Source organism: Canis lupus, chromosome 5 (assembly GCF_003254725.2).
Source record: "Canis lupus dingo isolate Sandy chromosome 5, ASM325472v2, whole genome shotgun sequence".
NCBI lineage: Eukaryota > Metazoa > Chordata > Mammalia > Carnivora > Canidae > Canis > Canis lupus.
Genome location: NC_064247.1, coordinates 57,934,095 through 57,949,376, shown reverse-complemented (window position 1 = coordinate 57,949,376; position 15,282 = coordinate 57,934,095). Strand labels below are relative to the sequence as shown.

Sequence of the window (15,282 nt, the reverse complement as noted above, 5' to 3'; positions counted from 1 at the left end):
TGGGACCTGCGTCAGGGGGTAGGGGAGTGGTAAGAGCAGAGACCACCACCCTCAGGTTGGCAAGGAGCCTTGAGCCCATGGCCCTGCCGTTGGTGTGGATGCCCTGGTTGTAAGCAGCGGGGTGCAGACCCAGTCAGGGACTGTGTCCCAAGGGCCACCTGATTCCCGGGAGAGCAGGAGGTACTGAAACGTGCAGCGGGTGGGGGGCCCAGCCCAGAGATGCCCCTCCTGGCCACTGTGCTGTGCATCTACCCCTGGACGGGCTTCCACGTCTGCTCCGTGAAAGTAACCCCCCACAACAATGCCAACTGTACACACAGGGAAATTTTGTCTTTTTCTGTGCAGCAGCGCCTATAATGTGAATGGAGTTGGGGGGCTTTCATCAAAATGAGGACCAGGTCCCTTTTCTACCCTCTCCAACCCATGTGAAGGTGCAGAGCTCGTGGTCCCCCATCTACCAGAGGGACATGCATCACCAAGGCAAGCTGCTTCCCACGGGTCCCCGCCCAGGCTTGGGTCTCCCCTTCCCTGCTGGTCTGTGTACTGCCTGCCCTGCTAGGGGCGGGAAGATGTCCTCTGGGAGGATGTTCAAGGAAAGCAGGGGAACAGGGGAACAGAGGCATGGTGGCATCTCCCACAGGCTTCTCCCCACAGAGCCCCGACCAGGCTCGCTGAGTGTAGGGCAAGCACCCCACGTCCTGAACTCAGGCTTCAGATCCCACTAATGGCTCTGAGGTCTCTTGCACTTGAGTCTAAAGGATGCCATCAGCACGGGCCATATCCATGGCGACGTCCCACAGGTGCGCCAGACCTTGGTGCCGTGACGCACTAGGGGGCTCACCACCTCTGAAGCCAGGCCTCACTGGGGACTGGGGATGCTGGCTGGGCAGCTGGACGACAAAGGGGCCCCTGGGAACCTTGGCAACCACCACCGTGGGGTCTCCCTGCTGGAGAACGGAGGCAAGCCCTCAGCTTCAGTGAAGAGACAGGCTCAACAGGGTTCCCTTGATACATTGGCAGGCGGCCTGACATCACAGCCACTGTGTGCGCCCAGGAGATGCAGGCCTGAGACTCCAATTTCCCCGGAGACAGAGAAAGAGGCAGAGAGAAGGTGGAGCTGCAGCCTTGAGCCCTGCGGGGGTCAGAGTCAGCCTGGAAAGCTCGGATTTGAGAAATGGTGGTCCAGGGCCCCCAGACTGTGCAGGGCGGTGGCAGCCCGGATGGTGGTCAGGACCCACAGTGGTATGTCCTTTGACTCTTCCCCGATTGGCAAGTCCATGAGGTTGACAGGCTCCACCCAGGGTGCTTCAGGGCTCAAAGAACGCCCAGTTGGGGCAGGGCCATTCTCATGCTTCTCAGTCCCCATGATTCTTCACACACATGAGGCTTATTACAAGTTCACACCATGGGACGCTCCCGTGTGATCCAAATTTCAGTTGCCAGAGCAGCTGGAACTTTCTAGAAATGTGCTCTTGGGAAGGCCCTCACCCCAAAGAGCTGCCTATGTGGCTCTTGTGAAGTCTGGCCCAGGAGAGGCCCCTGCTCCGTGGGGCAGTGGGGTGGGGCTGTGGCTGCCATCCTGGACCTCAGTGGCCACTCCTGGGGGCACCGGGGCCAGTAAGCCATTTCATATCCTCATTGTTATTTGCAGTCTGGATCCCCTCTGACCCAGAAGGTGAGGAGGAGGCTTGGCCATCCGCAGACCCCACCCTCTTTGGTGAACATCTGGCCACAAGTCCCGGGCCATCCCTTGCGCTTCCACCCCAGCCTGAAGGTGCCCGTGGAAGACGAGGACCTGCCAGGCGTCTTAATCCCTGTCCCCCTCCTGGCAGCCGCCTCCGGGGCCTCCTCTGAGGGCCTGGCTGAAAGGCAGGCTGATAAATTAGTCTAGAGGGAAACAAGGCCGCTCCTACTTGTAAAAGGTCACGGCGACTTTGTTCTGGGTGAGGGTTTATCTCGGCTGCCGCAGGGACAGACAATGCCGCAGGCCTAAACGGCAGAAATCTTAGCTCCTCGTGAAATGGCTGTGCTGATAAGCCCGGCGGACTTTAGAAAGATCTAAATGGGCAAGGAGTGATGTGGGTATCTAGAACATGACGGAGCGGAGAGCACACAATGGGATGTGCAATTACCCCGGGCATTCGCCCAGACAGGGAAGCGCAGCCGCCAGCCAGACACAGGCCATGGGCTCTGGCTCAGCTGACATCTGGGAGCTGGGACCTGCGTCAGGGGGTGGGGGAGTGGTAAGAGCAGAGACTACCACCCTCAGGTTGGCAAGGAGCCTTGAGCCCACGGCCCTGCCGTTGGTGTGGATGCCCTGGTTGTAAGCAGCGGGGTGCAGACCCAGTCAGGGACTGTGTCCCAAGGGCCACCTGACTCGCGGGAGAGCAGGAGGTGCTGAGACGTGCAGCGGGTGGGGGGCCCAGCCCAGAGATGCCCCTCCCGCCGCAGAAGGACACACAGACTGGACCTCGGAGGCCCCGGGGGCTGCTGCTGAAGCTCCTCCCTGGGAAACAGTCGCACACATGATGAGCCACCGGCACCCCCAAGGATGCCGCGCAGATGCACTACTCTCAACATCTTTCTTCTGGAGGAGGAGGAGGTGCCCCCAGATACACCAACATGCAGCCCGAGGACTGACTCAACGTCCCTCTTAGCTGTTTCATGCACTGTGTTCTAACCGGTACGGAAGGCGCGAGGGCCTGCAAGGAGCACACCCTCCGTGGCGTGCAGCCCCGTGCCCACACTAACCGCCCCCCACAGACAGGCCACCCTGGGCTGACCGGCCCCTCGGTCAGGGCACACCCAGCCATGTCAAGTGCCCAGCACTCTGCGGGACGGATGGAGGCCCGCCCCAGCCCAGCCCTGAGCCCAGCAGGGGCAGACACCTGTGGCTTCTCTCAGCAGTGCGAGTGGCTGCATTGCCCTCGGGTTTGGCGGAGCCCGAGGTGGCCCATGACGTGCTGAGAACACATTCCTAACCCAGGGGTGACTGGTCACAGAAATTCTCAACTGGGAGAGAAGCTCTGATAAGCAGGCCAGGCCTGGCTGGGAGGTTCACGCCCTTGTCCCATGACCCAGAGACCTTTTATGGCCTGCAACGCCTGGGATTCTCGTCCAACCCAGCGGGAGGGAGGCCCGCGGAGAGGCCGGATGTATGCCGGCCAAGGTCATGACGGGGTTTCCCAGGGAGCCCCCTGGCCAGCAGCTGCCCACTCTTCTCCCTGGGAGGTCTGTTGCCGGGGAGTATCTGAAATGGAAAGAGTTCTGTATACATGAGGATGTTGCAGCTGGTTCATCCTGGCAGGTGGGTCTGCACCACTGCCTGTGCCTCGGGCAGATGGGGTCAGCCCAGAGGGCGCCACCAGCAGCACCAGGAAGCCTGAGTTCTGCTGGGTGGGAGCAGACGAAGGGGCACTGCACACTTTCTCTGGGGGAGCCGTGGCCTGGCCATCACCCACTGTGCATGGTGGGCAGGATGGAGTGTCCACACAGGCCAGGGGCACGGGGGAAGGGGTTGGCTGAGTCGCTGCTCTAGGCATGAGCTGGTTACGTGAACTGCAGGGCGCTCGGCAGGATCTGATCAAGGGCCCCTGCGCCGATCTGCTGTGTGACCGTGTGTGACCCCTCCCTCTGTAGGGCTTCAGACTCCTGCCTGAACCGGGAGAGCAAGAACAGAGATACTCCAAGTTCTGTCGCAGCCATGTCCTCAGGAGGGGCCTGCTCTGCAGGCTGAGAGCCCCAGGAGCCCCTGGCCCAGAGCTCAGCCTGGTGATGGTGGGTGGCCAGGCTATCCCGGCACCCTCAGCTCCCCTCCATCCCCTGCCCACAGGGTCAGCCCCCCTGGGTGCCCCCACTCCGACTCTGTCTACCTGGCCCTGACAAGCTCTGTGGTTAGAAAGGCTTTGTTACTACCTGTCCTCATGGCAACAGGAAAATGTCTCTCTGGGGTCCCAGGGTTGAGGAAGGCAATTATAGGCAGGGGTGGGAAATTCAAGCTAAGCCCCTTCCCCAAGACTTGGGTCTGGAACGGACTCCTCCAAGTGCCCAGGCTCCCACGGCTCATTAGGGTGCACATTCCTGGGGACTTGCACCTGAACTCTGATCCAGAAGATTTGCTCCAAATCTGCATTTGGAAAGTGCACAGGGGGATGCTCAGCATGAAGTTCTGGGACTTCAGAGGTGGCAAGGGGAAGAGGTTGCCCTCCTTGGACCCTGTCAGGGCCAGAACAAGACCTCGTGTGTAAAGGGCAATCCAGATGGTGCATCAGAGGCTGACCAGCTGGGCAGACCCTGCACACAGCTCCTGCCTGGACATGTCTCAGCCCCCTAGTGTGAGGGTGTGAGTCAGCCCCCTAGTGGGGCCCCGGGCACTCAGGGGCCACAGCAAATCCTGACCCTCCAGCTCTCACATCACAAGCATCAGGGACCACTGTGGGGTGGGAGCTCACACCCTGCCAGGCCCCCTGCAGCCCACGGGCTGGGACGTAGGATCCATTTACCAATGGCAGCATGAGGACCAGGAGTAGAAAGAGGACGCATGGACCGTGGGTGGCACAAAGCAGGTGCCCAGTTCACACAGACCTGCCCCTGGGTCTGTGCTCCAGGGCCGCACTGCCGCGGCATGGCCAGTCCTGCCCAACACAGGCGCCAGGGGCCTTCGTCACATTCTCTCAATGTGCCTGGAGGACAACGGAAAGACAGAAAGGACGGAGGGAAGAGGCACTGTGCTCTCCCGCGGCCTCTGGAGCCCGCAGGAGGGGCTGACCAGGGCCCCACGGGAACGGCTGCTGAGCTGAGCAGAAGGGAAGCCACCCTCCCCTCCACCACGGCTCCCGCCCGCTTCCTTCTGACAACCCGTCAGGATTTTCCACGGTGCGGCCTCCCCAGCAGCCCTTTGCAGAGCAGGGGTGGACTTGGTTGTCACTGGTGAGAGAGAGACGGGGGTGCACAGGGTAAAATACCATTTAAGAAGTTGGTATTCGGGGACGTCTCTCGAATATGAAAAGAAAATATTTATTTCCTTTTTCGCTTGTGAATCAGAATGCTCTATTTAAAGAAAGTACCCTCTGCTGGTTGTGGCTGAGTTATTACCCCTTAAGGAAATAAAGGAGAGCGCTATCAAGGAGGTATTCTTAGTCATTCTCTCCCCTTTTTTCTGAAATTCCTTATATACCCGTGCTTCAGAGCCAGGCCTAAGATAGTGCAGGATCTCATGGCATTCCTGGGCTAGAAACGTCTGGACCCCGTGTCACGGCACTCGAGGGTGACAGCACAGGGCCTGTGCCTAGTGGTTCCTGAGGAGCAAGGAGTCCATGCATGAGGCTCTGCGCCTCCCCACAGCCTCCATGGGCACAGCGAGACCTGGGCCCATTCCCTTGGATCTGGGCACCCATCAGCTGGCATGGGGACTGGCCCTAAACGCACTCCTGTCCAGGTGTTTCCAAGGGGTGTGAACACCCACTGAACCACACACTGATGCCTTCCAGAATGTATGGTGTGCCTCCTAAGCACTAAGCACATTCAGAAAGTCACTGGGCGGGGGAGCGGGGGAAGGGGGGGAGAGGGGGGGAGTGGGGGGCGGGCCCTGCAGTGTATCTCAGCCTAAAATAAAACTCCAGGCCGCCCAGACAGAGAATGGAAAGCGTCAGGGGTGAGTCAGTGCCAGGCAAGGACAGCAAAGCAGAGAGATTCTGAGACTCCTGGGGCTGGGGGGAAGGGATGCTGCGCCCGACAGTCCCCAGTGGGCAGAGAGAAAGGACAGCCAAGATCTGGGCCCGAGAATACCACATTCAGATATTTAACCCGTGGGGCTATCAGAGTGGCAGGAAGCCACGGAGTGGAGTGTGTACAGGATGGGTGCCCACCCCTCTCCCGGCACGCACACCGCCACAGCTCTTACCCCACGGCCGGAACGACAAGAGTAACACACAGTGAGACAGCCTAAGAGCCACCCCAGCAAGAGCACGCATCTGCGTCGGCTCTAGGGTGGGAGCCGCACAGAGGAGGCTCAGGCATGGGCTCTGCATGGGGGCATGTGAGCAACTGTGTATGGGCACAAGTGAGTGCCTATGGGCCACAGGGAGCATGAGTGCCTCCCTCTATGGGCAGGAGGTGGCCCCCGGTGAGCGCTGACCTTAGGAGCAGCGGCAGGTGGCATCTGCTCAATACCTGCGTGCCCCTGATCACCCATCTGCAGCACCCCCTCCATGCTCTCTGGACCCACCCCCACCCCCCATGAACTGAACACGCTGGGCAATGGGGTGGCGGTTTTCAATCCCCTCTGCTCTTCCAGAGTTGCCAAATCCAGGCAGGGTGGACAGGGAACCTCCTGCCCTTGGAAGCAGGGAGCCCAGTCTAGGTTTTTCAGCAAAAACCAAAGGTGTGGGTCACCTGGCTGGCTCAGTGGTTGAGCACCTGCCTTTGGCTCAGGGTGTGATCCTGAGGTCCTAGGATCGAGTCCCACATCAGGCTCCCTGCATGGAGCCTGCTTCTCCCTCTGCCTGTGTCTCTGCCTCTCTTTCTCTGTGTCTCTCATGAATAAATAAAGTCTTAAAAAAAAGGTGTGTGCATGTGTGTGGGTACATGTATTTGTGTGCGTGTACATGTGTGTACATGTCTGTGCATGTGTGTTCATGTGCACATGTGCACGTGTGTGCTTGTGTGTGTGTGCATGCGTGTGCACACCCCCACACGACCACTCAGGAGCAAGTCTAAGCTAGCATCTGGATGTGGAGGAAAGAGATAAGTGTGTTTGAGGCAAAGGTGAATGTCAGAGAGGTTTCCTTCAGAGAGCTTGGACCTCAGGAAGAGGTGGAGGCCTCAGGTTGGGGGCCACATAATTGCAGCCTTGTGGGGGGGTGTGACTCCCCAGCCACTCCCTGCAGGGCCAGTGAGAAGCCAAGGTGCAGAGGCCACTGATCCCAGGACTCTTGGCCTCAGGCCTGGGGCCCCAGGAAACCTTTCTGTGTTCTTGGAGAAGTGAGTTCTTGGCACTGTGCTATTGTGTATGTGTCACGGTGTCTCCAAAAGCCCTCCAGGAGACTTCCACCCTGGCGATGTGATAGGCTGGATGGCCACCACAGTGGACAGCCCGGGGCCCAGGGAGCCAGCCCAGTGCCCACTCAGCCTCAGTGCCAGCCTACACTCTGGACCAAAATTAGACCTCCAAACCTCTTCTCATTTTAAGGATGCTCAGCAGCAACCTTGGAAAAGAAAGCATTGCTTTTCTAAAATACATGTGGGTGGACAGGCTTGGACACCCAGAGAGTTAGCTTCCTCTGAACCCCAGGCCCTTCTCAAGGGCATACATTCTGGATCATAACATAATCTTAAATTAACAAAAATCTCTTAGCATCCAAGACTGTAGGGCTGGGGGCGGGGGGCTTTTGCCAGCAACCCCCCCTAGCCTGGAGTCTCTGGGTGTCCTGTGGTCCACAGGAGCCAGAGGGTCCTACCCCCAGCAAACCCCTCCAGCAGGCCCCGGGGGACACCCAGGAGGAGTGGGCTTGGGGGCTATGTGATTGAAGAGCGGCCATCAGGGCAGCCTGAGCCTCAGGGCTGCTTTCCCCCGTGACCCCAGAGCTTCCCATCCCGCCTGGTCCAGACACAGCCTGTTTGTTGATTGAACAAATGAACACGTTTATTACTATTCAGAAATGAAAGCCAAGGGATGAGGTCATCCACTTGAGTGAATTCTGCAGATAAATGAAACCCCATCAATTCACGTTAACATTTTCCACCAGCTTCTCAAACAGAGACAGGCACATTCATTCAACGGCTCATGTCAGAGTGCCTGTTACCGGCCAGGCCATGGCTGGGCACTGGAGAAGCAGCCTCCAGCGGGCTCTCTGGGGGAGATGTGCTCACAAGGAGGAAGCAGGCCAAACGTGAGCACTGTCAAGGTGACAACTGTTCCTGCTGCTGCCCTCTGGGGTCCTGCAGGATGCTACCCACCTGCTGCAGGCCCTGCCCGGGGGCAGGTGGCACCTCCGAGGAGCCCGCTCCCTCTGGGCTGTCACTCGCAGCCAGCTCTTAATTAGCAAAATAAGTAGCACGATGATAAATGTCATGATTTACTCAACAAATGATCAAAATCATTGTTTTTTCAGACCCCAGGGCAATCAAGTGCAATCATGGGGTGATTTATTCTGGGTAGAGTGAGTGGTGGCTGCGTCAGCCGGCAGGCTGCATCTGGGCAGGGGGGCTGGGAGTCTGGGCATCTTTGCAGGCAGGAAGGCAGATCACCATCCTCTGAGGTGGATCCTGGGGGTCCTTTTCCACGCGGCCCACTCTCTTATCTGGACACAGGGCTGGCCAGGCCCGGGGTGCAGGGGGACAGGCCTGACTTGGGAGTCACTTCTTATGTGCCCTGAAGAGCAGAGAAGGGAGGCCTCGAGTCACTGTCTGATGTACACGTGGGTGGGAGAGGCCATGTGTGGGAGGCTTGAAGGATGTGTGGTGAGTGAACGGACGCAGGGAGCTTCGCACGCATCCCCATTTTACTGAAACAAAGATGCCCCCCTGGCCTGGAACCCTAAGGTCCTAGGTCACGTGGAGGCACTTTTGCAAGAGGGGTCCCGTCACCAGAAACCACGTGGTGGTCAGGCACCATTGTCCATTACAAAAAGAAAAAAGAAAACAGAACCATTTCTCTGGAATGGTCCAGAGCAAGAATTTCGTTCTCAGAGTAGAAAGAAAATTATTTCTGTGGTGTCCCAAGATGACGGTAAGAATAATCTATTTGACCTTGATTTTAAACCAGTCCTCCAAGAGACGCCTGACCAGCATCTGGTTTCTCCCTCCCATGCTGGACCCTCAACCCAGCCATCCAGGAGAGGCCACACTGCTAAGTTTGGACCCACCATGGACCACTGCCGCCCACCCAGGGGTACAGACCCTCCGTGCATCTCCTTTGTCCTCACTGGTTCTTCCTCCGTAGACGAATACCATGTCAGTTGCAGTAAAATCAAATTGTCCTGATTTATAAAAGTTAATTACCAGCGTGAGGAGTGAGCTGGTAATTACACATCCGAGACTCAGCATGTCGCAAGGTGACGCGCACACTTGCACTGCCCCTGGGCGCTGCCTCTGACCATCCTGGGTCTGGCTGGCATCCCCTGGCGACGTGACACTTCAGCACTAACGTTCTCTGCATCCCGCTGTCTGTGAGGGTCCCACCAGCCCACAGGCGGCATGTTTGTGGGACAGTGGCCCAGGCATCCGCGGTCGTCACAGTGCCTTGTTAGTGTTCATGACTAGGGACCTCCCTGGTGGCCCCTGTCTCGTCAAGAACCACAGGAAGATCTAGGCTCTGGAGCCCGGGACCCCCACCCCAGGCTTGGGCTCTGTTTACAGAGGCCAGGACAGGGCCTAACTGTGAAGGTGCGGCCGAGCCACCGGTCCTGCCAGAGGAAGACCCAAAACAATGTGAAACCACACTATCTATGTGGACAGGTGGGAAATTCAGCAAGGAGACTCCCCTACGAGGATCGATGGTTGGTTCTCCTGCCCCAAAGGCCCAAACTGAGGTCTGTGGAGCCAGAAAAAAACAAAACAAAACAAAAATGGATTTTATTTATTTCAGGCACAGCGGGGTTTGCCCTGAGTTTTCGGGGTTCCCACCTCCTCCCCTCTCTCCTGCATCCGGGGAGGCGGAGGCTTCCTGCCCCGTCCCATCATTGGTCCTTAAGATGCAAGGACAACACAACAGTGGCTCAGACCCCATGTGATGGAAGGCCACGGAGCCCAAAGAGATCATAAAGGCAGGTAGCCGGCGCCCGAGCTTGCAAGGGAAGCAAGGTCAGCTGAGATAGTGTCAGGGCGCGTCTGGAACAGTATTTGAGGACATTGGGTTGTGGGCAAATATCCCTAAGTGCTGGCATGAAAGGCAGCTGTCAGGTCACAACCACAGAACAAAGCCCGCTGCAGGAACAGGAGGCGCGCCGTGGAGAACGTTCCCTCACGTACACGGAGAATAAACAATGTCGCAAAGTCAACAGGCACCGGGCAGATCCCAGGGACAGCCGGTACCAGGCCTGGCACCGAGCGAGCACAAGCGATATGGGCCATTTCTTTAGAAAAGGAGCAAACAGAAACTTGTATCAAAGCAGACAAGCGCGAAGTTGCCTCAAGGTCACACCAAGTGCCACCTGTAGGGTCTGTCTGCCTCTGCCCTCTGGAAGCAGCCTCCTAACCAAACAGCGCACGTCTTCCTGAGCGTATCCAATAAACACCCTTAAGTCCACCTCCTGAATCGCTGCATAGGAAGGACAGGACAGGCCAAGTCTCCCAAAGGCTCCCCTCCGTCCCCTGAGGGGCGACCCCACAAGCCACAAACCACTGGGATTTCAAACTCCTTCGCTACCAGCCCTATCCTGCTCCCCGGCCCCTGGCTGGTCTGCTCTGAAGGCAACCCCGTCCTTGAGTGACACACACCCTGTCTGCTGCCTCTGGACAGCAGGACATGCTCCCACCACCGGGGGTTCTGGCCTTCCCATTCCTTCATCTGTCTGGTCAACCCACCTCTTGCCTAGACCCTCAAAGCACTCAACGGAGATCAGGGCTTCCGGCTGGCACCCCATGTCCCCAGGGCCCATGCCCCACGTGCCACCACGGGCCACATCCCCCTGCCTGCTGGAAAGTCGAGGTGGCTGGTGCTCAGAGAGGGAGCAAAGATCTTACTTCTGCGGTGGTGGGCAGCATCCGTCAGCACACCCAGCCTCCCGGGAATCCTTGGGAAGCATGCACCTGGGATGTGCTCAGGGCTGAGGAAGGAGGGCAGGGTTTAGAGATTGTAAAGCCTCCCATGTGAGAGCAAATACAAACCTAAGCTCCTCCTGCCCTCCACGCAGCGTGCTGAAGCATGAACAGTGGGGGCTTTCCCAGAGGCACCTGAGGTGGGGAGCACGGCCTGCCCTGGCCCTCACACCCTGGCCCCTGCCACACAGGGTCCTCTTCCCTCCTTGGACTATTCGCCCCTTCCTAGAGCTGACCTCCTGCAAGCACTTTTGGAAGTCGTGAAGCACCCAGAAGGAATCTGGGTTTGCATCTGCATTTTCCGCCCAGGCAGGGTCTCTGCCAGAAATACCACCAAGCACCGGCCATGTGAGGCTGGGAGAGCAGCCAGGGCCAGCAAGGAGAACACTTCTGTGGGCCTTGTGGTCCCCACCAACACCACCTCGAAAGATCCCAAGCCCTGGAGGGATGCTTTTGGGGATAGCAGCACCCTCACCTGACGGGCCTCCCTCACCTGACCACACGCAGCCCCCAGAACTGTCAGTCCAGGCCCAGATTGTTAGGGAAATCTAAACTGCAAGATGCCCCTCCCTGGCAGGATGAGGCTTGCTCCCCCCGCTATCAGAGAAGTGGGGGCTCCTCCCCGGGAGCCCGCTGACCAGAGTCCAGTGGGTAGGGGGCTCTGGCATGGACATGTAGGGAACGCTGGGGGCAGCACGGCCACCAGGCGTGTTTTTCGGGCTGCCCCCCATCTGCAGGAGCATTCCCCAGAGTAGAGACTCCTGTTCCGGGACATTCCATTAATCTGCTCGGTTCTGCAGAGACTGCAGCCTTAGCACCTAAGATCCAGACACGGAGCACAGAGTGTTTTAAGACATGAGCTCATTAAAGACACATTTCCGGGAAGAGAGCAAGCATAGCCTATGGGGGCTGACAGGCGCCCACGAGGACCTCTGATGTTTGCTGAGTCGCGTCATGCAAGCTGCAGGACCAAATAAGCCTGGGAAATGTGACATTCGAGCGCTCTCTCCGACCGAGCCTCCCGCCTCGGGCAGCACTGCTCAGCCCGGCTTTATAAATAGATTGAACACAAGATAAATGGCCGTGATCAATCACGCTCACACGGGAATGCTCACCTCCCATCCAAAGTCTGCCTCCTTCCACGTGGCCCGGGGCGCCCCCATGTAAGGGCCAAACCTCGCCCCGATTTCCATCCTCTTCTTGGCCCAGATCCCCAGGCCGGCCCCTGGGATGGAGGACTCTCGCAGCTCAAAGTCTGGCGGGATGGGAATGTCCTCGGGAATGTAGACAGGGGCTTCGTACGGCGAGCCCTCCTTGGGGGTGAAGTCCTCGCTGGTGGGGAAGGGGGACGGCGGCCCCATGGGGATCGGGGACACCACGCTGTCCTCAGTCTCGTACTCCGCGCTCTCGCCGGCCAGCAGGTCCGGGTCAGGCTCATGCATGTTATTTACAATGTCGCCGTCACCTGAAGGAGACAATGCAGCGTCAGGCTCTGCGGCACGCCCTCTCCCTGTGCGTGACACTCGGGGACCACCTGGGAAACAGGGCACAACGGGACCCGAGGGTGCCCAGAGGCCCAGACATGGTCGACCGCCACCCCCTGCCCAGGAGACGTCCCCTTTGCTCTGTCCCGAGCAAAGTGGCCCTCACTCCGGGGACGTGGTTTTGCCATACTCCTTTGGGAACCGGGGTTCAGAACCCCCACAGAGTTGTGCGTGGCCCAATGCAGACACCCGAGGGCCCGTCATCTGCCTCTTCTGCTTTAGGGAAGCAAAGAGAGGAGCTGCCCACGCTCCACGAGTTTGCGAACCTGGGGAAAGCCGTCAGAGAGGACACCCAACCCAGGGCTGGTGGTGAAATATTCTTTCCAGAACCGTTGTGGTTTGTGTCTAGCCTTGGAAAGTAGGGGTCAGGGACATGTTTCAGACTCTCAGGGGGACTCAGAATTTGGATCACTATGACATTTGCTCTAAAACCTGGGCAGCTCAGGGCACCTTGGTGGGGCCAGAGGCCCTGGGGATGGGTTCCCGAGCTCCTGGTGGCCTAAGGGCCAGTTAGGACAGAGGTCTGCTGAGGTCACAAATGAGGGGTTTGTGGTGCTGCAGGCCACCAAGATTGACATCCACTGCAGGCCTGTCTTTGGGGTCCATCCTAGGAGACTGTAGGTGCCAAGATAGTGCCACCTGGATGTGCACCAGGCCTGAGACACAGAGGGGATCGTGAGTTGTGGGCTGAGGGAGGCATAGGAAGAGCAAGGAGTAGCTAGCTGCTCAGTCAGGAAAGTGGCTCTGCCCAGAGGAATGGGAAGTGGGGACCCTGACAGCTGGGTGCCCACAACCATATGTCCAGAATCCCCAAGGGCATGACTGCCCCCTGTCCATCCATAGGTGAACAGGTCCACAGCAGAATGGTGCTCAGCCATAGGAGGGATGGAGCACTGACAACCCCCCCCCTCCTTCTCCCCCCACTGCAGCGGGGATGCACCTGGCAAACACAACACTCAGTGGAGGGTGCCGGCAGAGGCCCACACAGCATGATCCGTTTACGGGAAGTGTCCAGAAAAGCAAGTCCATGAGACAGAGCTCATGCTAGTGGTTGCTGGGGGCTGGGGGCTGGGAGAGAGGAGCCCCGGGAGTGGCAGGTCATGGGCACGGGGTCCCCTCTGGGGAGGACTGACATGGAGGGAGTGATCACACACCTGGGTAAACCTTCCAAATGAACCACTCAGTTCAAAGGCCGAACCTGTATGTTTTGTGAACGTGAATCGCACAGTGAGGAAACGGGGAGGTCAGGGGAGGCTGGGGGATGGGAGCGCCTGCTGACCTCCGGCCTGAATGTTTCTGCCCAAGCCCCTTGTGTGCTGGCCTGAAACCCTGCCACAGGGACCCTGCCTCGGGGGCCCCCCTGCGCCCTGGGGCCACAGCCTCTCCAGCACAGAAGTGACTTCAGAATCCTCACGCCGGTTGCAAACAGATCTGCTGAGAAGTAAGAAAATGTTTTCTTTCAAAAGAAACCAAAGTCTTGAAGAAAAAAAATAAATCACGGGGATAACACTTATTTAATTTAGCAGCATTCACAGAAGTAATTATTATGTTTTAAGTGGCCAACGGTTCCCTTCTAATTGACTCGTAGGCTCCTTTCAAAAATGCAACAACAGAAGGGCAGCTATTGGTCCCTCCGCCAGAAAGATCCAAGTCGTTAGGTTTGAAAGAACACCCCCATAAGCCTTCCCGGTGACTGTGTGCAGCATAAAGGTAAATTAAAAGGGGGGGTAATTAACATGCCACCTCATTATCTGGAACTGGTGACTGCACGAGGCTCACAAACAAAATCAGGTTGGGAGCCCCGGGCCCCCCTCCCCATGCGCCTCGGGGTGCGATGCCTTCGCCTTCCAGGACAATTAGGATCTGCTGGGGCAGAAAGTGGGGAGGGGTCCCCATCCCCTTGTATATATATTCATCTCAGGGCTCTTTCTTGGCCTTTTTTTTTTTTTTTTTCTGTTTGAATTCTACTTCCCAAAACTCCTCACCTACTGGAGGAAAACCAGTGCTGTAAGGGCATGTTTAATTTACTGGCCGAGCAAACAGTTTGGGAGAGAAAGGTGGTGTTTCCTGCTGATTAAAGGCAGGCAGCGCGAGGCTGGCCTCCCACCCCCGGCGGGCAGAGGGGTTAAGTGATTGCCTGAAGCCACCAGGAGAAGCCAGGTCTCCATCCCACGGCCCCTGATGCTGGGGGTGAGGGAGCTCTTCTTTCACAGGTGGCGCGAGGAGACCTCATCAGTGTGCAGGAGACATCTGGAGAAAATGAAGTGCAGAAACAGCCCCAGGCCCTGGGGAAGGCAGTAAGCCGCTCTGGGCCGCCGGAGCCTTCGGGGCAGGCCGGCACAAATTGCCCAGCTTCCCAGGTCCTCGCATAACCGGAGAGGCTGCATCGAAAGAGCATCCTTCCTCAGTCGGAGCTCCAGCCAGGAGCCCCTCTGCCCTGGGTGAGGCGGGCACGGACAGGGGGTGGGCATCATGTTCCCCAGACCCCCAGGACCGTTGGCACATTCCAGCCGGCAGGCACTCTCTCAAAAGTCAGGATGCAGAGCCAAGAACGGGAGCGTTTTATGACTTTGGAAATATAGGCTGTGCAATTGTGTGTTGTTTACTTGTTGGGAGAGCTGAGGTCCTTTATTTGGGTTTTGTGGTAATTTCAGGCTAAGGATTCATGACTCAGTCCATCATTCCTAAAAATTCTTTTGGGAGACTGACTAAAAAATAATAAAAGCAGGGAGCAGAGGGGAGGAGCTGGTGAGCCAGCGGGGCCATCCTGAGCCACGGCCCCAAGGCACCTGCTGTAGGCCAGGGTCCCAGCCAGGTCACGGAGCTCTTGGGGACTTGATGCTGAAACTGCACTTGGAGACTTGGTCACCTGCTGCTCAATGTAGGAACAATGGACATTCGGTCTCAGAAAACAGGTCAGAGAAGTGAAGAAACCTAGCTGCTTCCTGGGTCTGGACCACACCGGCTGAGAGCCACCACA

General features: G+C 57.9%; 1 protein-coding gene and 2 long non-coding RNA genes across 7 annotated transcripts in view; 1 reads left to right on the top strand and 2 right to left on the bottom strand.

Annotated features, from left to right (window-relative positions):
- Positions 1-15,282, bottom strand: part of PRDM16 (PR/SET domain 16) — a 314,126-nt gene that overhangs the window by 200,303 nt on the left and 98,541 nt on the right. For all 5 annotated transcript variants that reach the window (XM_025427404.3, XM_025427408.3, XM_025427406.3 and 2 more), the window contains exon 2: positions 11,874-12,223. In XM_025427404.3, the coding sequence (XP_025283189.3) occupies positions 11,874-12,223 (350 nt within the window). The remainder of the gene's footprint in view (positions 1-11,873; positions 12,224-15,282) is intronic.
- LOC118354742 (uncharacterized) lies at positions 9,564-11,867 on the bottom strand. The gene is made up of 2 exons (XR_007410870.1): positions 10,684-11,867; positions 9,564-10,073 (listed from the first exon to the last, which is right to left on the bottom strand). It is a non-coding gene; the product is annotated as an uncharacterized LOC118354742 (long non-coding RNA).
- On the top strand, positions 12,868-14,907 carry LOC112646961 (uncharacterized). Its single transcript, XR_003128021.3, has 4 exons — positions 12,868-12,977; positions 13,608-13,743; positions 13,891-14,012; positions 14,516-14,907. It is a non-coding gene; the product is annotated as an uncharacterized LOC112646961 (long non-coding RNA).